The sequence below is a fragment of the Ambystoma mexicanum genome, chromosome 5p (genome assembly GCF_040938575.1).
Source record: "Ambystoma mexicanum isolate Mex_15411 chromosome 5p, UKY_AmexF1_1, whole genome shotgun sequence".
Lineage (NCBI taxonomy): Eukaryota > Metazoa > Chordata > Amphibia > Caudata > Ambystomatidae > Ambystoma > Ambystoma mexicanum.
Genome location: NC_090930.1, coordinates 1,205,702,871 through 1,205,725,768, shown reverse-complemented (window position 1 = coordinate 1,205,725,768; position 22,898 = coordinate 1,205,702,871). Strand labels below are relative to the sequence as shown.

General features: G+C 49.5%; 1 protein-coding gene across 1 annotated transcript in view; it reads right to left on the bottom strand.

The window, feature by feature from the left end:
• Nucleotides 1–22,898, bottom strand: part of PHLPP1 (PH domain and leucine rich repeat protein phosphatase 1) — a 1,441,444-nt gene that overhangs the window by 298,884 nt on the left and 1,119,662 nt on the right. The window contains exon 11 of the mRNA XM_069613677.1: nucleotides 22,128–22,328. Coding sequence (XP_069469778.1) covers nucleotides 22,128–22,328 — 201 coding nt within the window. The remainder of the gene's footprint in view (nucleotides 1–22,127; nucleotides 22,329–22,898) is intronic.

Genomic DNA, 22,898 nt, shown 5'->3' with positions numbered 1-22,898 from the left:
CTTGAAGCGAGCCTGGCTGTGGGCAGTGATCTCAGGGAGGCAATAGGCGATCTCCTGCCATAGCTTCTGGTTCACAGCTGCAACATGGCATCTGCGTTGGCCTGGCGCCGGTGGAGAGTGGCGTTGGAGATTTTCTTGTCGAACACCTCCAAGATCTTTTCCTCCTTGCCCAGGAGTGCCAAAGTCGCTGAAGACGATTGTGGCATGGAGTACAGTGAAGCTGCTGCTATCACTGAGGAATGTGGTTGGGGGTGCGCAAACAATAAGAGGGTCCCCCTTCCGCTTGTCTGTATTTAGTGTCGAAACGCCTATTGGTATGCGGGGTAGAGTGTGACTTGAGCCATCCTTTATTGGCAAGCGCTACTAAGTCTTTCTAAAGTGGAATTCCCGTTCTAGCAATAGGGAGCAGCGTGAGCACTTCAGCCAGTACCCCAGCCTCAGGTTGTTCCACCTGTGGCTGCGAGATTGCTATGTACTCAGTCTCGGGAGGATAGCTCGGGGGCAACGTGCTCGCCTTGGAAGCAAAACGAGATGGAGCACCACAGGTACGATCCCCAGGTGCGCGCTTAGTAACCTCTGGGTAATAAACACGTTATAAATAACATATCTTATCTCATACTCAGCCATACCCTCCAGACGTTTGCGAAAAGCTTTGACTGACGATGGAGTGTCCGGGTCCTCCTCCTCGTATGTGTCCTGCGGATCCAGGGGAGCCGGAGGAGTGCTGGGCGCAGGCAGCTGTGGCGTGCTGATTATCAGTGCTGCAGGCTGCTGCGGTGGCAGTGCCGGGGCTGCAGGCATGGGAGTCGGGGGCTGAGCTGGACCCACGGGTGGCGTGGCCATGGATAATTGCAGGTGAGTAGGAGGGAGCATGTCCCTGATCATATCCCCGAGGATGGTGCCCATCTGTGGTGATGACATGAGTGCGAGGAACTTCTCAAAGAACCTGTCTTCACAGACCGGAGGAGTGCCTGATGGTATAGGCATAGGGGTTGTGCCCTGTGGCTGCCGTGTCCTGGGCGTGCCCTGTCTCACTGCATAGGGCAAAGTATACCTGCCCTGAGAAGTGGATGAATAGGATGTGGACCAAGTGACCAGGAGTTCACCAATCCCCACCTGGAAGTTCTTGCCCCTGGGAGAAGGCGTCGGGTGAGCCTGCATTTTGTCTGGCCCGGTGGCCATTTTGGTTTGCTCTGTGCCACTTGCCTGCGTCATGGGACTTGCTGAGCTGGGATCGGCTTCCACCAGTACATTGATTGGTGATGGTTGAGGCCTACCCTGCACCTCTGGGTGGGGCCTGATAGGCGGAGTGCCCTAGGCTGTGGTGCTGCGTGCAGGCGACACCTTCGACATGGGTCTGGTGTTAGGGCGTAGCCCCTCGGGTCGGGACCCAGTAAAAGACTTGCGGCCCCTCAGCAGTAGCACCGGTAGAATCTTGCGACCCCTCTCCCTGGTGGCCGGTAGCTGGAGCAGCCTCAATGTTGCTGGTCTTAGGACCTGATGGGTCCCTCCCACTTGGGCGCTTCCTTGGAAAGAAGTCACCCTTGTGGGGTGCAGAGGAGAACAAGGCATTTACCTTGGGCCTGATCTTCTGCTTCACAAATGCTTTGAGGTCCTCTGGAGGCGATCTTCTGAAGAGCTCCCACCACTTGGCTAGTCGGTTCTTGAGCGCGCACCGAGTCAAGTCCTGCACGCAGCACAGCCATCCCAGCCATGGTCTGGGCCAAGGCACTGGAGGCAGATGGAATGGGGTTGGACATTGGGAAGAGACCCTCGCAGGCTGGACACCTGCTGAAGCCCACTGTCATGCGCCAGGGAGGAGCGTAGCACCAAAGGACAAAGCAGTACCTGATCGTTGAAAAGAAAATAGAAGGTAAGAATACTTCTTTGGGGAAAAGGCCTAACCCAGGAGCTGGTGAAAGCGGTCCGTTCCCATCGATGTGTAAAATAGGACTGGGGAGTCACAGGTGGGCAGAGTCAGGGGAGCGCATGCTGCCAGGGCCGCTCTCCCGCGCACATCTAAATTTAAACAGGAAGATGATTTTTCTGGGAAAAAGGTTCCGTCTCCCGTCCATAGCGAGGGACGCCCATACAGTATGGAGGAAACGGGACGGACATAGGAGTCAGGGTAGAAGGGCTGCCCCTGTGCTATGGTGTCCGCGGCCTGGCATGGAAAGAGGACTGTGGGGATTATCCAAACAGGTTTGCTGGGTGTGGTGTACAGGAAGAGCGGGTAGTAGGAGTTTTGTTTGCAGGAGTTGTAGGAGAACTGAAAATGGCTATGGATATGTGTTTGAGAAGGCAGACTGTGTGGATTCTGGGGGGACTCTTTAATTCATTAAATGAAGGTGTATGCTGAAAATCATGGCATCCTTAGAAATATTGGATTGGCAGGAAGTGGACGTTTTGTGGCATGCAATTTGTGGTTTAAACTGGGCAAGCTTGCTTTCATTCTGTGAGAGTATAGCTCACTTTATATGTCTAGACATTGTGATTGTACATTGTGGAGGGGACAGTTTTGGGTTTGTGACTCCAGTGTATTTGCAGGATGACCTGAAGGATTTCTTTAAAAGCCTAATGGAACTGTTTCCTGCTGCTAAGATTATTTTTTCTGAAATAAATCAGGGGCAAACATGGAGATGTCCAACAAAACTTTTCAGCCCACAAATTGAAGAATCAAGGCAGCTTGTCAATAAAGATGTATCTGCTTTTATATAGGCTGCAGGAATGTCATCTTTTGAGAATGACAATATAGGTTCTGATGGTGTGAATTGCAATGTTCCTTTACAATGTTAGGAATGCATTGAAAAAGTTCCTGTAAGAACATTGTAAAGGAAGATGTAGAGTGTACAGTACTACTGTACATGGAAGCAAAAATGTGCTTAATCTCCTCCCAAACCCCTTTCAGTGGCCGCAGCGTTCGCAGACACTGCGATAGTCCACGGACAGCACGTGCCACATCAGGGTCTTTTAAGGTTGCCTGGCTTGGAAAGGGGACTGCGGAGACTGCGGACAGTCGTGGGTGTCCGTGGACATCAGAGGATCAGCCAATCCTGTTTCCTGGGTGTGGTGTACAGCAAGAGAGGGTAGCAGGAGTTTTGTTAGTAGGAGTTGAGAGGACTGAAAATGGCCATGGCAATGTCTTTCAGCAGGCAGAGTGTTTGGGGATTTTGTGGGACTCTTGAGTCCATTGGTTGTATGCTGAGCATTGTGTAATAGCCAAAAGCTGCGAGCCGAGGTGAGAGCAGTCTGCAGCAGTCCTGTAGTCCGACCACATCGTTGTGCCAGGAAGTGGTTAATTAGCCCAGTACACTGCGAAGCGGTGAGCAGAGCTGCGAGCCGAGGTGAGAGTAGTCTGCAGCAGTCCGCTGCAGATGCGGAGTTAAAGCGCGATGGAGCCTGAAGTGCGTCCTCCCACACCCCCAGTAGGAAAGGCCAAGACGACCTACTGGGAGTTGGACGAACGCGGAGAATCAACGTCTAAACCAACACAGAAAATGAGAGCACCGGAGGCCGACGCCGCGGACGCGGGGGCTGTGGCCAAGAGAGCGGAAAAAGCAAGAACCCCCAGAGGTAAGCTTATAATGAAAACGCATCAGAGGCAAGCACAAACGAGCTTACCAGCTTTGTGGGCTGCGGTCTCGACGCCGGCGAGCGCAAACGCGTCTGAAACTGAGAGTCCGAGTTCTCCCGTCAGGTTCGCCCCCGCCCCCGCCGACGCAGCACCCGCAGAGTGCGGAGTGCGAGGAAACCAGCCGGTGGAGACAGAGACGAAGACGGAGGTGGAAGAAGTAGAGAGCCCCTGCCACGCCGGGGTGGGTGGGAGAGAGAAAAAGAGCATACCTGACCCAGTTCCCATCCCAATCGTCCGCGATGCAGCGGGGGCCCTAGCAACCATCCTAGAGACGAGCGGTGGTGGCGTTAGGGTTGTCGGAGGACGACCGGCGTCACCACCTTCGCAGGGCTCCTGCTGTGGGGCGGGCAGAGAATGGCGGAGTGAGGAGGTGGACGATGTCTGGAAGACCCCGAGTTTGGAGGTGCCAGTGGGTAACCTGATCCACAACGTCGTCTATGCAGCAGCCAGCGGGTGGACTCCCCTTACATGTAACACCCCATGTGAGAAATGATTCACCCCCTCTCCCCCCCGGCAGCCAAGCCCCAGTGGATGCAAATGTGCAGATCCATAATAACGTGGAGAAAGGAACAAAAAAGACATTGCTTTCCCCCGTGGGAACAGCAAAAAATATGGACTGCCCTAAGAAAACGTTGAACATCAAGGCAATGATCCATTCAGACCATAAGAGCAAAGACACAGACCAGAGAAACACAACAGTTGTGTACAAAAATCAGGTAAAGGAACACAAGGAACCAGTTGAAATCAGTTCCGGTGAATCGTCCTCAGACAGAGATAGTGACGAAGTCTTTGAAGATAGCAAACGAGGGGACGCACACAGAGTAAGCGACCAGGAGGACTCAACCAAGGAAACAGAGGACGAGAGTGCAAAAACCAGTGTAAATCAACAAAAAAAGAAAAAACTCAAATCTAAAAGAAACCAAACACCTCGGAAGGCACCCTCAACTCAAGAGAAAAAAAGGGGTACAAAGGACTTGACCACAAAAAGTAGAGAAGAAGGAAAGTTGTCTAAAAGAAAAAGACCATCAAAACTTCCGGCACCGCTACAATCCTGCCCCCTAAAAACATTCTTTACCCAACAGTACAAACGCAAACTAACAGTGGACTCAGAGGTATCAGATGCACAGATGCTCGAAATAGCGAAAGAAATCATGCCAGGATCAAAACTAAGAAAAACAGACGATACCCAAACCAAAATCGCCACACAGATGGGGAAAAAAACCAAACGTTGCAGCATGCACAGAAAATAGCAATGAAAGAGAAACCAAAGCCCAGTCCAAGATCGGGGAAGAGGATCAGCCTCGGGAAAGACAAATGGAATCCTCCAATCCCAAGATCTCGTCGGACACTGAAACTTCAAACTCAGAGCCCAAAAAGAAGCAAAAAACCCCAATAACAAACAAGGACGAAAGGACAAAGGCAACCGTAGAAGATCATATAGCAAGCCTGTCCTCGGAGGAAACCCAAAGACCCGTGGACCTAACAGATGACAGTGAACAACGGCCTGTATGGACGAAGACGCACTTGGTCACGGAACTACAAACAGCGGCCTTACCATCCACAAGGAACTGGGAACTCCAACGGACACCTCGGAAGCTACAGGCGGGGAGAACGTCAACAAGCCAGGACCCTACTTCACAAACAGAACGCCAGGGCCCACACAGTATAGGTATGTCAAAAAGAGCTGAGAAAACCCAAATCTCTCCTAAAAATCGCCGGCTAAGCGATATTGCCGCGGCCATTCACAAAGACACCTCAAACCAGAAACCGGACATGATGGCAACCATGTCGGCAATGTCAATTGTACTAGCGCCTTTCTGCAAACTATATGAAGCACTAAAAAATGAAATACAGGACAATACAGCAATCCTCGGAAATATGAGCGCAAAAATGGCCCATGTAGAAAGCTATATAACGGCCATAGAAACACAGAAAAATATCCAGGAAATAAACAGGGAAAAAAAATCGAGGCGCTTGAGCGAAAAATTGAACGTCTAGAACAAACTAGAAACCCTACACCACCTCAGGGTTCAAACCTGGGAAATCCTCTTGAACTCCAAACACAGAAGCTGCACAGTGGAACAACAGGCCCGGAAGCCCGAATCCAGAAAGTGCTCAGTGGGATAAAAGGCCCGGAAGACAGAACAGAAAAGATCCAGACAAACCTCTGTATAAACAAAAAAAAAGAAATAAGAGCGAGCACATCCGGCAAACTCCCTGGAGTCACTAAACTACTACCAGGACAATTGGTCATAACTCTAAAAAACATGAGAGGTGAAAACAGATGAGATCGTAATCCTGGATGATCCCTGCTCCCCGAAGAACACCGCCCAAAGATCTCCACGAACAGTGGAAGAATTTATGACAGACTCGCCGCTAATGAATGCATCACAGCACCGGGAATCTACTGACCCGGATAACCGAAAACAAGACGTAACTTCCAACGTAACAGCCAAAAAAACGAGGGAAGTAGAAATCATTAGTGAAGAAAAAGGAGCCTCGAGTGAGGAAAAGGACAAATGGGAAGAAACTAAACAAAAGGACAAATCTGGAAAGAAAGGCGACGCAATCATGTCCACCGGCACGTATTTGAAAGCAAACATACCATCGAGACGGAAAGAGTGCGAGAGATAGAAGTAATCCGAGACTCCAATCTCCCGTGGGAGAAAAGAGGAAAACGGAAACGACAAACAAGAGTCACACCCGCTTATTTAAACTCGAACAACAAGTTATCACAAAAGATTACTTCATCTTAAACCGACCAACCATCCTTCAGATCATGAAAAAAATCAAAAACCCTTAGGGACGTCAGGTCAAGAGACATCGAGTTGGTAGAGCCTTATCACAAGGGCAGGACGGCGAAAGGAACAAGTTACTTACCTGTAACTGTTGTTCTCCAGCATGGGTCTGGCATGGATTCACATGCTCATGAATATTCCCCGTCGTCAGGCTGGGAATCCTCGGTAAAGAAAAAACCAGTATCAGTTTCGTTTCTGATCTGTCTTTCGTAGTAATAACCAATCACTGGTCTCTGCGTCATACTGACCACAGCCAATGACTGCCCTCTACCTAAGCACCGCCTCTGACAGCCATCTTCAGATTTGGAAGCACGTGAAGTGGCAGTATGACCAAGTGAAGAGCCGCAGAGGGGTAGGCGGGAGGGTTCGCATGTGAATCCATGCCAGACCCATGCTGGAGAACAACAGTTACAGGTAAGTAACTTGTTCCTTCTCCAGCATGGGGTCTGGCATGGATTCACATGCTCATGAATAAAGAATACATAGCAGTACACACATGCACAACCACAGGAGGTGGCAAAGGCTCAACATTAAGCATAGCATCAAACTCAACATTAAGCATCTTACCTCCTCACCAGGCTCACCTCAGGCGAACAGGTTGCGCAGCACTGCTTGGCCGACCCTGGACTCCTCCCTGGAATCCCGATCGACGCAGTAGAACTTCGTGAAGGTGTGCGTCGACCTCCACGTAGCAGCCCTGCATATGTCCAGCAGGGGCACACCAGAAAGGAACGCCGTGGTAGCTGCGATCGCTCTGGTGGAATGGGCTCTCGGACGGCCGGGCAGAGGTCGGTTTGCCAACCGATGACAGTACATGATACAGCCGGAGAGCCATCTGGAAATGGAAGCCTTTGAGAGAGCCTTCCCCTGATTAACAGGTCCAAAGTTCACAAAGAGTTGTGACGTCTTCCGAAAACACTTCGTGCGGTCCACGTAGAACTTCAGCGCTCTAGCTACATCCAGCGAGTGCAAAGTCCTCTCAGCCGGCGACGAAGGCGACGGGAAGAATACAGGCAACACCAAGGGTTCGTTGAGATGGAATTCCGACGGTACCTTCGGCATGAAGGAGGGGTGCGTCCTGAGCACTACCCTTGTGTCGTGGAAAGTCAAGTACGGGGCCTTGCAGGAAAGGGCCTGGATCTCTCCCACTCGTCGTGCGGAGGTGATGGCCACAAGAAAAGCAGTTTTCCACGATAGAAACTTCAACGGAGCCGAGTGCAGAGGCTCGAACGGAGGTCCCATGAGCTTGGTCAGCACCACGTTGAGCTCCCACGCCGGGGCCGGAGCCTTCACCGGCGGGAACGATCTGAACAGTCCCTTCATGAACTCTTTCACCAGACGATGAGACCACAAGGACGTCCGCCCCGTGGTTCTGGTGTATCGGGAGATCGCAGCAAGATGAATCTTGATGGACGCGTGTGCCAGTCCAGCTTTGGCCAGCGTCAGCAGGTACGGCAGTACTTGGGGGGCCGTAATCCGTAGAGGGTTAATCTTCTGTGCGTGGCACCAGACAGAGAACCTCTTCCATTTGTGTCCGTAGCATTTAAGAGTCGAGGACGCCCTGGCCTTTGCAAGAACCTCTCTGCAGTCGGCCGGTATGTCGTATCCTCCAAACTCTAGTGCTGCAGGAGCCAGGCCTGCAAGTTCAGCGACTTCGGATCGTGGTGGAGGATGGCGCCTCCTTCCCTGGAGAGTAGATCTGCGTCCGCCGGCAGCTTGATCGGCGGGGACGCTGACAAGTCCAGAAGGTCCGGGAACCATATCTGCCTCGGCCACGAAGGTGCGACGAGGATCATCCTGCACCGTGACCTCTTGAGCAGGTTGACTAGCCGGATTAGCAGAGGCAAGGGAGGGAACGCGTAGAGGAACAGCCCCTCCCAGGGGAACGAGAAAGCATCGCCCATGCTCCTCGTCTGGGGAAACCTGCTGGCGAACCTCCGGCACTTGGTGTTCGTCGCCGTCGCGAACAGGTCGATCTGGGGTGTGCCCCACCGTCGGAAGAGGCGATCCACCAGATCCTGCCGTAGTTCCCACTCGTGGCACGAGCGCAGCTCCCTGCTGAGTGAGTCGGCGATGGTGTTTTTTATCCCTGCCAGATGAAACGGCACCAGAAAAATCCTTTGGGCGACGGCCCAATGCCACAGGTCCTGCGCCTCCTTGGACAGCGCTGGGGACCTGGTTCCGCCCTGTTTCCTGATGTAAAACATGGTGGTGGTGTTGTCGGTGAAGATCCTCACCACCTTGCCCTTGAGGGACGGAAGGAAAGACCTGAGGGCCCAAAACACTGCACGGAGCTCCAGGACGTTGATATGCAGGGACTTCTCCGTCGGGAGCCAGAGTCCCTTTGCGTGCAGATTTTCGGTGTGCGCTCCCCACCCTTCCAGGGAGGCATCCGTAGTCACAGTCTCCTGGTGGGCTGGGGTCTGGAAGTCCATGCCCGCCGTCAGATGCGCGCGGGTGCCCCACCACCGTATTGCTCGTCGGAAGTTCTCGTCGAGCTTGATCCTTTCCTCGAAGCTGCCCGTCGTCTGGATCCAGCGTGCATCCAGGAATTCTTGCAACGGGCGCATCCGGAGCCTGCACATGGGAATGAGGTAGATGCAGGAAGACATCATCCCGAGGAGGGACTTGATGGACCTCACTTTGGCCGCGTCGGCCACCAACATCCGTTGCACCTTGCCCAAGATGGTCCTGGTCCTCTCCTCCGACGGGGAGGCCAGAAGGGACACTGTGTCGAGCCTCGCTCCCAGAAACAGTGCGACTTGCGCGGGCACCAGGTGGGATTTGGCGTAGTTCACGAAGAATCCCAGGTCCGTGAGGAGTTGGACGGTCCTTGCCGTGTGAACCACGGCGAGTTCCCTCGTCTTGGCGCGGATGAGCCAGTCGTCCAGGTAGGGGTAGACGTGGATCCCCTCGCGGCGCAGCTGCGCCGCCACCGGTGCGAGGCACTTGGTGAATACCCTGGGTGCCGACCGTAGTCCGAAGGGGAGGGCTCTGAACTGGTAATGACGCCCTTGCACCACGAACCTGAGGAATTTTCGGTGCCCCTTTAGGATGGGAATGTGGAAGTAGGCATCCTCCAAATCCAACGACGATAGGAAATCCCCTTCCTCCAGCTGGCCCAGGACGTGCTGGAGGGTGACCATCCGGAACTTCTGCGCCTTGATGAACTTGTTCAGACGTCGGAGGTCTAGGATGGGGCGCCATCCTCCCGTCTTCTTCTTCACGAGGAAGTATCTCGAGTAAACTCCGGAGCCCCGAAGCCTCTTTGGGACGATTTCGATGGCGCCCTTCCTGAGCATCGCCTTTACCTCCAGGAGAAGTTGAGGGACGTGAAGTTCTTTCCTGGCCACGGGGGGGACACGCGGGCACCTTCTTTGAAACTCGAGCGCGTGGCCCCGGGCCAGGGCGTCCAGCACCCAACGGTCGGTGGAGATGGACTCCCACACGCTGACGAAGCCCGCCAGCCGGCCTCCCACCGGGGTGCTCCGGTGGGGGCCCGACCCCACAGCCGGTTCAATCCTGCTTGGACGCGGCCTTGCCGCCTTGACCTCCTGGGCGACGACGACGGGGTCCGCTAGACTTGCCCCGTCCTCTGTAGGCCTCTTGCGACGACGAGCGGGCCGCTTGCCGGTAGGAAGCGAAACCGCCGCCGGAACCTCTGGAGGCGCCCTTGCCTCCGCTGCTCCGAAAGGGCGTCCGACGTTGCTGCAGAACTCCGAGGGCCCGGGCCGTCTCAGTATCCGCCTTGATGGCCTGAAGGGAATCGTCCACGGTCTTCCCAAACAGGTTGTTCCCGTCGAAGGGCATGTCCAGGACTCTGGTCTGGACGTCTTGCCGGAAGTCCGTAGCTTTGAGCCATCCACGACGTCGAAGGCAAACGCCGTTGCCCAGCTGGCGGAACCCAGTGTCGGCGATGTCCGTCGCCACGGTGATGGAGTGGTCCGAGGCCACCTCACCTTCCTGCAGGATCTCCAGGGCCTCCGCCCTCTTGTCGTCCGGCAGAAAATCCAGCAGGGGAGCTATCTTGTACCAGAGCTCCCTGTCGTAGCGAGCCACGATAGCCAAGGCGTTGGCCGCTTTAATCGTCGTCGCTGCCGACGAGATGACTCTACGTCCCATAGCATCCAATTTCTTTCCCTCGCCGTCCGGCGGGGAAGTCTATGTGGAGGCCGCACCCCCCCCCGCTTTCTTCCTGTCCTGGCTGCCGCGGAGACGACGGAATCCGGGGTAGGCTGCGCCCGGAGGCACAGGGGGGCCGTGTCCGGGACCCGGTACTTTTTCTCGTACCGGTCTCTTCTAGCTGGCGTCGTGGAAGGGTTCTTGAGGAGGGAAAGGCCCTCATCCCAAATGTCGTCCAACAGAGGCACTGCGAGGACCGTCTTCCTCTTGGCCTCGCGCCGCTGATAAAGGAAGCCTTCCTTTTTCTTCTCCTCAGGGCAGAGTTGGAAAAGCTCGGAAGCCCTGGAGATCATGGAGTGGAAAGATCCGATCTCGTCGGGCGGAGAAGCCCTGGCGGGAGGCGACGACGGAATATCCTCGTCGTATGCCTCGTCGTCCGTACCAGTCGCTGCCGTGTCAGTTCCCGTATCATCCCCTCGGGTGGACGGGGGAGAGGGCTGGACGGGGCGCGACGGTTGAAAAGGAGGTGGTGGATGGATCCTTCTTTTCTTGGTAGGGGGAACACCAGAAGGTCCCGGTTCTGGATCCCCCGACGGGAAAGGTTCCTCCGTCGGTAACGGTAGTCTCGTCCTTATCTCGGAGCATAAGGACTGTATAGCCAACAAAATGGCCGCCGAGTTGTCTTGCGGCGCTGGCAGAGGGGAATCCGACGGGCGAGCAGGGGCCCCGTCGGTATCCTCGACGATGTCGTCGTCGTCACCTGCGTCGGGGTCCATTCCGACGGGCTGGCCTTCTTCCACGCCTAGGCCGTGGCTTAAGACCTCGATCAGCTCCTCTTCTGAGGTTGAGGCCGAATCTACGACGACGCCCTGCCCCCCCTTCTTCTTCCCCACGGAGGGTTTCACGGGGGTCCTATCGATGGGCACAAAAGAAGACTCCCTCCGAGGAGGCAGGGAGATTCTGGGCCCCGAGGTCGCCACCACTGGCGCAGCCTCCACAGGCTGAGCCAGGGCCGCCGCGACCGTTTCGATAGAGGGCTTGGTCGGATGGATCAAGGCCTTCACCACCTTAGGTGCGCTCACCGCCTTATCCTTGAGGGAGGGGGCACTGCCACGCTCCTCCTCTGCCTTAGAGCTCGACCGGGGCCTCTCCAGGAGTTTCGCCGGGTGCTCGGCCTTCCTCTTACCCGACCCAGAGCGTTGGCTCGTGGTCGATGGTGCCGGGGAGGGTGCGCCCTGCCTGGCGCCCGTAGAGCCCGACCGTTCGGCGCTCCCGGTGCCAGCGGACTCGCGGTGCTTAGCCTTATGTTGGGCCCCCGTCGCCGGGGCGCCCTCAAAGGTCTTAGAAGGCCGCTCGGGTTTCTTCTTCTTCTCGCCAGACGGGCTCTTACCCTCCAGCCAGTTGGCGAGACGTTGATGGCGGTCCTTCATGGTCCGTTCCGACATGTTGCCGCAAAACGCACAGTCCTTCTCCACGTGCGTCTTGTCCTCATGAAGGCAATAAAGGCAGAAAGAGTGTTCGTCCTCCTTAAAGACGTTCTGCAGCTGGCATCCAGGGCAGACCCTGAACAGCTTTCCGGGCGTCGAGCTTCCCTTCTCCTGGGCCATCTCCGAGACCGGGCCTGAGAAGCTTCTGGAGTCCTCCGAAGTGTAGCTCGACGAAATCTTCACCCTTGAGGGGCGCAGACGAATCCGACACGGGTCCCCGTTGATCGGATGTAGGATCGGTGGAGCTTGAGGCTCTTTTGACCGAAAGAATTGAGTTTTTGTGAAAAAAACGCGAAAAAATAGCACTAACGCTCGAGAGCAATAGCACGAGGATCCCAACACATGAACGTGCGGTAAAAATCTGAAGATGGCTGCCAGAGGCGGTGCTTAGGTAGAGGGCAGTCATTGGCTGTGGTCAGTATGACGCAGAGACCAGTGATTGGTTATTACTACGAAAGACAGATCAGAAACGAAACTGATACTGGTTTTTTCTTTACCGAGGATTCCCAGCCTGACGACGGGGAATATTCATGAGCATGTGAATCCATGCCAGACCCCATGCTGGAGAAGCCTATTTACATGTAAAGGCTGAGAGCATCATCCACATGGACAAAGCAGTTTGAGGAAATGGCATCAATGGGACTCCAGCTGACAAATGACAAAGACCAAACGAGAGGAGCAAGACTGGAAAATAACAAAACTCAAATTTACAAAGCGCACTATCACTCAAAAACAGAAGATCTATACGCGCACAACCGATGGAACAAGACGAAGGATAAAAAAAATGCGCATGAAGAAATCAAACAATACCGTAGAGACGATTCACGAGACCAGAGAGGGGCCTTGAACCACGCAGACCAAAACTTGCGCAAAAGAAGTAACGTGGATGACAATCGTCATCAACACGAAATTAGACCAAACGGAAGGAGTGAAAAAGAAAATCGAACACCACAGCCAACTAGACATTCCATCGCCAAGGATCTTTTCATCCTCGGATCCTGGAACACCAGAGGACACAATCACCCAACTACGCCGGGAGATGTGAACGTGGGTTTTTTCGACATTCTATGTCTACAAGAGACATGGCTGCTTGAGAAACCCACCTTGGACAGATTCTGCTTGGAAATCGCAGCAGCAACGAGGGGACCCCTAGGAAGACCATCATCTGGGCTGCTAACGGCGATAAAAAACGGCCTGGGTCTCGAAGCGCCGAAGAAATGGAGAGAATCATATGAAATGTTAGTGACCCTTACCACATGGTCCCCATCCATCCAGAACGCCAAGAGGATAAAACGCAACATTTTGGCAATTATAAATTGCTACTGGAATCCCCAACTAACAACCGTAAAAGAGTTCTGCTCAACGATGAGTTCGACCATCGATCAACTATATGAAGAGTTTGACGAACTAGAGATAATGGTATGTGGGGACCTCAACGCAAAATGCAACAAAGAAAATCAGGGAACGCGGACAGACGCAGCTTTGGAACGTGGGAAAGCCTGGATGGAAATAATCAGCTCGAGAAACCTACAAAATACAGCCGCCCTATTCCCCAGCCAATTGAACATTCCAACTTGGGAACGAGGTGCCTCTAAAGCGACGTTAGATTACATCTTCATCTCCGCGGCCATAGCAACAAACATAACAAGATTTGAAGTCATAAAAACGACTAATAGCGACCACAACCTACTCACATGCACTTGGCATGGGTGGAAACCAAGGAAATCGGTCTACACGGCCACAGTGGGAATGTACGCCCAAACAACACGGCTATGTCTAACGGAAGCAAACCTCAAACAAATAAAATCGGTCTGGGAGGAAAAAACATCAGCTAACCAACTAAGCAAGAATAAAGAGACCAAATTATCTCGCTCTGTTGCTGCCATACAAGAAACCGGCAGGAGCCAGAAGGATGCCCCAACCACACACTACCCACGCATATAACAAAGAGCTGGTAGAACAAAGAAAACTAGGGCGCAAACTAAAAAGAAGGGCAAAAAACTCAAAAAAAGAACAAGACTGGCGGGAGTGGAAAACTGAAGTAAAAAGATACGTAAATTGGCGGAAAGAAACTAGAGCAGCGCAATACCAACTAGACGCTGAAGAAATGTTGAGAACACTGGCAACAAACAAATCTAGCAACTTCTGGTCATTAATCAAAAAAAGCAGCCTTACATCGAACTCAGCTCCGATAAATGCTGTCCCAGAAGCAAAATGGATCGAGTACCTATCAAGGGAGTTTGAAGAGCCCAAGGAATCAGTAGAACAGACTAAAACAACTGCAATCACGACCTGGGTATCCACCTCAAACCCGGAAGTTATCGAATTAAAAATCAGAAAATTGAAATCATCTAGAGCTCCAGGTCCAGATGGATTAACAAACACCACCCTCAAGCAATTTCCAAAAAAATGGGCAGAACTAATTGGAAGGATCTTCGAGGAATGCGAAAGAACGCAACAAATCCCAGAGTCCTGGCTAAAAGCAGTTATCGTCCCGATTCATAAGAATGGTTGTCGGGAAGACCCAGTAAACTATAGACCAATCGCATTACTAGACATTATGGGAAAGATCTTCTCTTCGATCATTCTGGACCAGTGGAGGTTTTGGGAAAAATCAGCAAAGTGTAAAGACACTCTGCAAACCGGCTTCCAAAAAAATGGATCAACAGCTATTAACACCTTGATAATTAACATCTTAAAAGCCAAAGTAAAAGAAGGAGCACCCAAGATCTATCTGGCGTTTGTTGACCTGTCAAAAGCTTTTGACAAAATAGATAGAAACCTGTTATGGAAAAAATTGGAAGCCTGGGATTGTCCCAAATCAGTGCTCGACCCTCTAATCGCACTACACTCGCACACAACTGTAAGAGTGAAGCTTAATCAAGAGGGCACCTTATCGGAGGAAATCCAGGTAAAAAGGAGTAAAACAGGGCTGCCCGTTTGCACCGGCGCTCTTTATCGCCTTTCTTGGTGACCTGCAATATGCTGAAGAAAACATCAGAACATTTCCGCCAAAAATAGGGAAAACCACCATCCCCTGCCTACTATACGCTGATGACGTAATTTTGATCGACCAGACTAAAGTGGGACTGCAAAGGAAACTAACAAATCTTACAGAATACATCGCGACAAATCATCTAGAGATTAACAAAAATAAAACAAAAATCATGACACTTGAGAAAAAAACAAAACAAAACAAAAAAAAAAAAAAAAAAAAAAAAAAAAAAAAAATCGAAAAAACCAACAAGAGCAGAGTCATGGCACTTAGATGACATCAAAATTGAAAAAGTCAAAGAGATCAGATAACTAGGGTTCGAACTAGACAACTCAAAAACTGATCAGGCAATGCAAGCAGCAATCTGGGACAAAGCGAAGAGACTGGCAGCGCAAATGAGAACACTGGATAGGAAATTTGGCAAATTTTCGCTAAGCCCAGCAATTAATTTTTACAAATGGAAAGTTGTGCCGACGCTAATCTTTGGAACAGAGGCCTCACTTAGCATGCCTCAGACGATATGGAACAAAATAGAAGGTATGATCTGGAAAGCCGCTTTAGGGCTACCAAAATCAACGGCAATTGCGGCTATCAGAAGAGAGCTGGGACTGCTATCATTGGCATCGATAGCTGAGTTCAGTGCAATGAGACTATTCAGAAAAATCATCTTAGCCGACTACCTGCCAATATACGCTTCGATCAAAGAAGAACTGGAGTATGGTAACTGCGCCGCCTTTAAAAAATGGGCCAAAATCAGAGAAGAAAGTCTATCGGATATATCATGTACAGAAACAGACCTAAAAGAAAATCCGGATAAAATCAAACGCAAACTCGAAGAAAGGGACTGGATCATGACGTTGCAGATAGCAGCTGATAAACGATTCCAACACCTTCCGCCCACGTTCAACAAACTGAAAGTGCCAATCAAGTAGGTCAGCAAATTTCCAGAAAAGAAAAAAAGACTGCTGTTCATGAAAGCGAGACTCAACATACTGCAGACAAAAGAAATACTCGCCATTCGAGGCATGGCGGAAAACCAAACCTGCCGACTATGTAAACACACGGAGAGCGTGGAAACGCTCAGGCACCTGGTGCTAACGTGTCCCTGCACCAAACAAAACAGAATCATTTATCTGCTACCACTGATTATGAACCCCCTGTTGGCCCAGGAAAACGATATGTGGAAAAGATTAATCTCCGGAGAATCCACACGGTGGACGGTGGCCATGGCGACCCTTGTCGAACTGGCTTTCACACAGATCAACAAGACCACCCTTTAAATGAGGCAACTTTCATGCAGCGAGCTATTTGGACAAATTGCGCGACAACCTCTTTTGTGGCTGTCGCATCCTGCACTACTCACCTAGTTTTTGATCTGTGGAAAGCCTTTTTAGAAAGAACCTGGAAAACCTTTTTAGAAGAACCTGAAAAGAAAAACTATTCAAAAACAAATTCTCAAGACTTCCTTTGATAAAATTACAGGTTCACCTGAAATATAAATCAAATAAATAAATAAAAAAATAGCCAAACATCTTGGATTCCCTAAATTGGAAGTGTTCTGGTATGCAGTGCAAGGCGTGAAGTGGTTGGACTTGCTCCCATTTTGTGAAAATATAATTGAAACATCCGGACATTATTATTCTTCATTGTGGATGGAACAGTTTGGGGAACGTGACTGGAAATTGCAGTTTGCAATGAAGGAGAAATTGGGAAAGTTGAAGGAAATGCTCCCTAACTCGAAAAAGTTTTTTTCACGCATTGTCCAGAGATGTGGATGCGCTTGAGTTCATTTGGTCCACAAATGGAAAAAGCAAGGCGCAACGTCAATAAAGCTGTGTGCGCTTTTGTGAGAGATGTTGGCATGGCGTCATTTGGTAGTGGGAGCATTACATTTGAAAGGGCCAACATTTTCCAGAGATGGAGTCCATCTAACTGATGTGGGTAATCAGATTTTTGTGGAAAACAATAAAAATGCTTTGAAAATAATTACATTCAGTAAAAACTGTTCTTAGTTCAGTTTATAAAAAAAAATTCCAAAAAATATAAAAGCCAAAAACACAAAAAAAGTTATTTTAAGAGCCACCCCTTTTTGAACGCAAAACAATTAAAATGATTTCAACTGTCCCACCCCCAGATTTTTTTTTAGAAGTCTGCAGACTACCGTGCTGTCTGCGTGCTATGCCGGCTGCACAGGGGCCTGTGACTATTTCTCACTTCTATTTTTTAACTGTGAAAGGTTACTCCAAAAGGAAGTGTTTTTTTGGTTTTGTAATTTTTGGTGGCTTTTTTTTCCAGGAGAGGTAAGGTAGAGAAGGGAAAAGGCACTAACCACAGGGACGAAGGGGCAGGTGGAGAGAGGAAGATGTTGGGCGGGCCTTAATCAGGTAGGTGGCAGTGTTCTCATGATCCTTGACTGTAGCCTCAAAAGCACTCTAAAACTGCTCTCCCTACAGATCGGTGCTTCACAGTACATGCATAGTACTGTGACCCTAAAAGGGTAAGGGTCAACAGATTTCTGTAAGGCATGTGAAGCCACCGCTGGGATCCTCTGCCTCAAAGGAGTATTCTTTATGAAGGGAGGAGTAGATGAAGATGAAGGGGTAGAGGAAGTCAACCTGCTCTTACCTGAGAAAGGTATCACTTTTCTCACAGCAGTTAGGTGGGTCAATTTGGAGTGGCGCCTCTTGGAAGTAGTCCCGTAGGAATACAAGCCAGGTTTCCCGCGACTGAGTTCACTCAGTGCATCGAACCTTGCTTGCACAAGCCTTTGGGACATTTGCCACACCCAGGACTCACTCGGAGTACTGGTGACAGGGACTTCCTCCACTTGATCCTCTTCTTCCTCTTGATCCTCCACTTCTGTATCACTGTGCCCGTTTGTGATGTCATCTTTGATGTCCTGGGTGTTAGTCTTAGCAGTGCATGGAGGATGTGCGAGTTAGGGTTACTTATGATGGCAATTACTGAATTTCACATATTAAGTTGGGGGAAGAGTCAGGATGGTGGACTGTTAGTGAGCTGGGAAATTCAATGGTAATATTATAAAATGACAAACTCAACCTTCAATCTGACTGATTTCAAATACCTGTAAATTAGATTTAAAAAATAAAAACAGTGAATTGGGTGTCATGCCACTGCATGGATAACATTGTGACTGAAATGCATCAAAGCAACAATGTCCATATGACAGCATGAGATCATTCTTAATTGCATTTCAGAACCTTGTGCAGAGGTAAACAAATTCCTTAGTTGCTATCTGTTCTCCTTTGTGTGTTAAAGGCACTATAATGCATGTCTTAATTGTGTGGCTGGATGGATTGTGTTGGGGAGTGGAAAGTATGGCTGGTAAACCTTAGGTCTAGAAAAGCACACATTTCTGATTCCCATTTTTTCAATAGGCAAGATCTAAACAAGGGAGGTCCATGTGTTAATTCAAGTCACAAAACATGCATTCTGGATCCATACCTTCAAATAGGCAGACAGAGAAAAGAAGCTGCCGCTTTTAGCAGCTCTGATTAACCTGTCCTCATGTTAAAGCAGACGCTACAGTGCTCGATTACGGTTTCAACACCACCCTCCTAATTATAATATACTTTATAGGCTCAAATGCCAGGGGTGTGACAGACCTACAAAGTCTTGTTGGAAAATATGTGCCTCCTCTCGTTTCTGCTCCTTCCAACTCCTAGCTCCCCTCCACTGGAACTCCCTACCTCTCTCAATCCGCTCCATTCCTACCTTTTCCTCATTCCACACCTCCCTTAAATCTCTCCTTCTCCACTCTCCGCCATGATTCCCCTCCCCCTTATCATTCCCACTCTCTCACCCTCTCCCTCTTGCCCTTTATCACCTCCCTCCTCACCCTCTTCCACACCCCCTTTGCCCCCCGTTCCCCTTCTCCCCCTCCTACCCATCCCTCCCTCCCTCTTCCTCCCAGTTCTACTCCTCTACTCCCCACACCCCCTCTCCCTAATTGCTCTACATACTGTTTTGTTGGTCTGATTCAAAATGGTTATTCGCTACTGTTACTTTGTTATCATTACATTTTATTTTATTATTTATTTATGTATTTATAACGTGCCGCAGCTCGCGAGCATCAGGGCGCGACAAGAACACGAAAAAGACAGAGGTCACAGGACTACGTAAAAAGAAAAGAGGAGGACTCAGGGGAGTCCAGGCTGAAAAATTAACGAATTACTGGAAAAGTAACGTTTTCAGCTGCTTCCTGAATAAGGAGTGACTGCTTTCCAGTCTGAGGTTATCTGGAAGCTCGTTCCAGAGTGCAATAGCTTTGGTGGGAAAAGCTCTCCCAAGTCCAGTAGCTTTGATTCTGGTGTGGCTAACTTTAAGTAGCCCTTTTTTGGCTGATCTTAGGCAACGGCTTGGTTCATACCAGTGAAATTCCCTTTTGAGGTAGGATGGGGCCGTGCCGAATAGACAGCGGTGGACAAGAGTCAGCGATTTGAATTTAATACGCTCCTCTATGGCGAGCCAGTGGAGACCTATTCGGTCGTGGGTGATGTGCTCGCGCTTGGATTTCCCGGTGATAGTTCTAACAGCGTTGTTCTGGATTATCTGGCATTGTTTGATGCAGGAGTTGCTTGAACCAAGCATAAACGCATTCCCATAATCCAGTCGGGACAAAATCGTGGCTCTAGCGATGGTGGCGCTGTTTATGGCGTTGAGATATGGCCTAATACGGCGTAATAATCTCTGGTAGTATTGGCAGTTCTTTTTAAGGTATGAGACCTGTGCGTCTGCTCCTAGTGAGGATTGCAGCTATATGCCAAGTGTTTTCACTTTACTTGAGACCACAATGTTGGAGTCCTTTATAATGAATGACGAATAGACTGGGCCTAAATTGGATAAGGCTTTTGTAGATCCAAATGTCATAAGTTCTGTTTTTAACCCATTCAGACACATCCAGTGGGCCTTCATCCAGCATTCTATAGTATTATAGATTGCTGACAGCCTGTTGTCTGTAGTGTGGTCTCCGCTGAGTTCTATAATCAGTTGTGTATCATGTGCGAAGTTGGTAAAGTAAATTCCCAACTGCGAGAGAAGGGCGCAGAGGCAACAAATGTATAGATTAAATAGAAGAGGGGAGAAGCTGGCACCTTGTGGGACTGTATCCTGTTAAAATGTATCCTGTTAAAATGTAAAGCGCTATATAAAACTAATAAGTACAAATACAAAATATGAGATTCAGAGAATATCTGGGTTACTATTGAGCACCACAAGATTCTGAACATGGGGGTAAGCCTTCCAGCGGAACAATGGGATTGCCCAGGTTTCTGATTTAAGTTTACACCAAGCTGCCTGCACTGCTTCCATGTCAACAGCCTCTTTTTCCAGTCCTCATCTAGTCACTTCCAAGAACGAAGCTGATAAGCAGGCTCCGTTGACCACCAATACTGGATCTTTGACATAAAATTCCTTTTTTCTAACTCAGCAGCTAGGCTGATCTTTGCATCCCAGAAGGCCTGGTTAAGCATTGGGAACATTTCTTCCAAACTCGATGTTTCAAAAATGTAACTAAATAAATCAGGCCTAAATATACCAACTGTCATGGAGCTATTGTCAATATACGATTTAGTGAAACTCCTAGTAAGAGAAGCACATCGGTAGGTGCGCAACCTCACGAGTCCAACAACCATCCTAATACTCAAGTTTGTTCACGCCTTAATTGGTACACCACCCCACCTTTTCATCCGGAATCAACAAGAATTAGGCTAACGGCGAGGGAGTAGCCACCCTTATATTCTTGATCTTTCTGTTGATTTTGACAATAGCTCAGAATACAGCGGCTTCTCCAAATTCTCTGTATGAGCCACTTTTAACCTAACAATAATGCATTCAGCACTGGCCACATTGCCCTCAAGTCTTTCAGTAGACAGCATAGACTATGGTTTTCTACATTCCAAACTGACCAGATACCAACCTAAATGTGGCCTACCTTTGGCACCTGAGCTTCTAGTGGAAATCCCTCATTATGAAAACATGGCTTTGTGGATATTGCTTTTGAGTCCACACTACTGAAACTCTGAAGTATTCTTTAGAATTGGATTTACAGCAGTTACACCTTGCATGCTAAAAGATCCCCAAACCCAAACTCTACTCTGGCATCCAACACCACCTGAACAATGCGCTCCTAAGGCACATAGGTACCATCTCAATAAAAAATAATACAATAGGACAATCCTGGGTATCCAAACTATTTTCTTCCTTCGAAAGTACTAATGCATGCAGTATATTAAAAGCAGAGCAGGCACTGCTTATAAACACAAGATGCAGTGTCAATCAATGCTGCACACTTTTTGGAGCACATCCCTGGCTTACACACAACACCTGATGTTATCAACCCAACATAGGACACAGTCCAACCGCATGCACTCAGCCCAGAACCGTGCAGCAAAGCACCCTGGACAACAGCGCATATCAATGGCATATGAACACAATGCAAATACCATACCCATTAAATAAAACTATTCCATTTAGGCAACATCTCTCAAAGAAGAAAATTCACCAACGAGTCAAAAGATGTAAACATATTCTGGATAGGGTTAATTATGCACTGCCAATCCGGTGAATTTAACTGGGAGGCAATAAGGCAGCAATGATCCGATATCACATCAATAAAATCAGCCACGCCTTTTTTATTAAAAAATGTGAACCAAAAAAAGCAACACATTTCAGTGTTAAGCAGAGCACAGAGGAAAGGCTCAGTTGTGCCAGGGTCTGTGAGACTCTGTGGATCGTTCCCCTTATTAGTCTTTGCTCCATAGGGTATTCGTTTGCAACTACAGAGCAACTGTTTATCTCAGATTACATCTTCAAGTAACCAGTGGATTAGGTTCGATCACAGAAGGGTTCCGCAACCTTCTTGCTAGCACGACATTCACATACTGCATGGAACACCAATGCAGAGTTCAAATGCAGATGTGATAGGCTTGAAGGAAGTCCTCAGCACATTACACATTGTGAAATCAGGTACTCACAAAGTCAATCTTTTCTGGTGGTTGAATAAAACAAAATAATGATGCACACATAAATGGACAATGTGAAATAAAGGGAAGTCACAAAATTTCCTTTACCTTGCTGGAAAACCCTGCAGGCGGTTGTAGGCCATGTGCAAGATCTTCAGGTGTGGATGGGCAATTAGCAAGGGCACACATTTGTCTGTGAGATGGTTATTGGTCAAATAAAGCTCTTGCAATATACTACTCGTCTCATCTGAAAGAGTGGCTGGGGGAAGCGCTTCTAGTTGGTTGGCAGACACGTTCAAACATCTCAGACTGCAAAAGAAAGAAAGCTTTGCAATGAGCGATACTGTTGACTATAGGAATTCTCAAGAGCATAATGCAAGATACATTGTGGAAATACAGCACAGCACTGCTGAAATAGCACCTACACAAACAACTCTTATCAACACCCGTCCTACCATGAAGGGCGGGCATTGGGATTAATCGTTCAGGCTGACAACTCAAACTATCATATAAAAGACATGCACCACAAAGTAATACAGATCTATTTCCTCCAGCAATTTCCAAAACGTGAATGAATTACTTACCGGTCCTAGTTTTGTCCACTGACACTACCCAAGACAGGAACAATATCGCAAATAGCAAAATCCTTTTGTTGGTGAAGAAATTGATGTAGACTGTTAGGATCTTGCAATAGGATCTGCTTCCCCTTGTTAGGATCTACCCTCCCCTCTTTCTTCCTTATGCGTCCCTGTCCCTCATGGTGTCTGTGTGAGGTCATCAGTGGAATGTTTGGATGAGTATGGAATGTTTATGTATGCTTGAGATCCTGAGTGTTCCACCTGAGGCCGTTGCCATGATGTAGCCTAGGTGGTGGGAGCC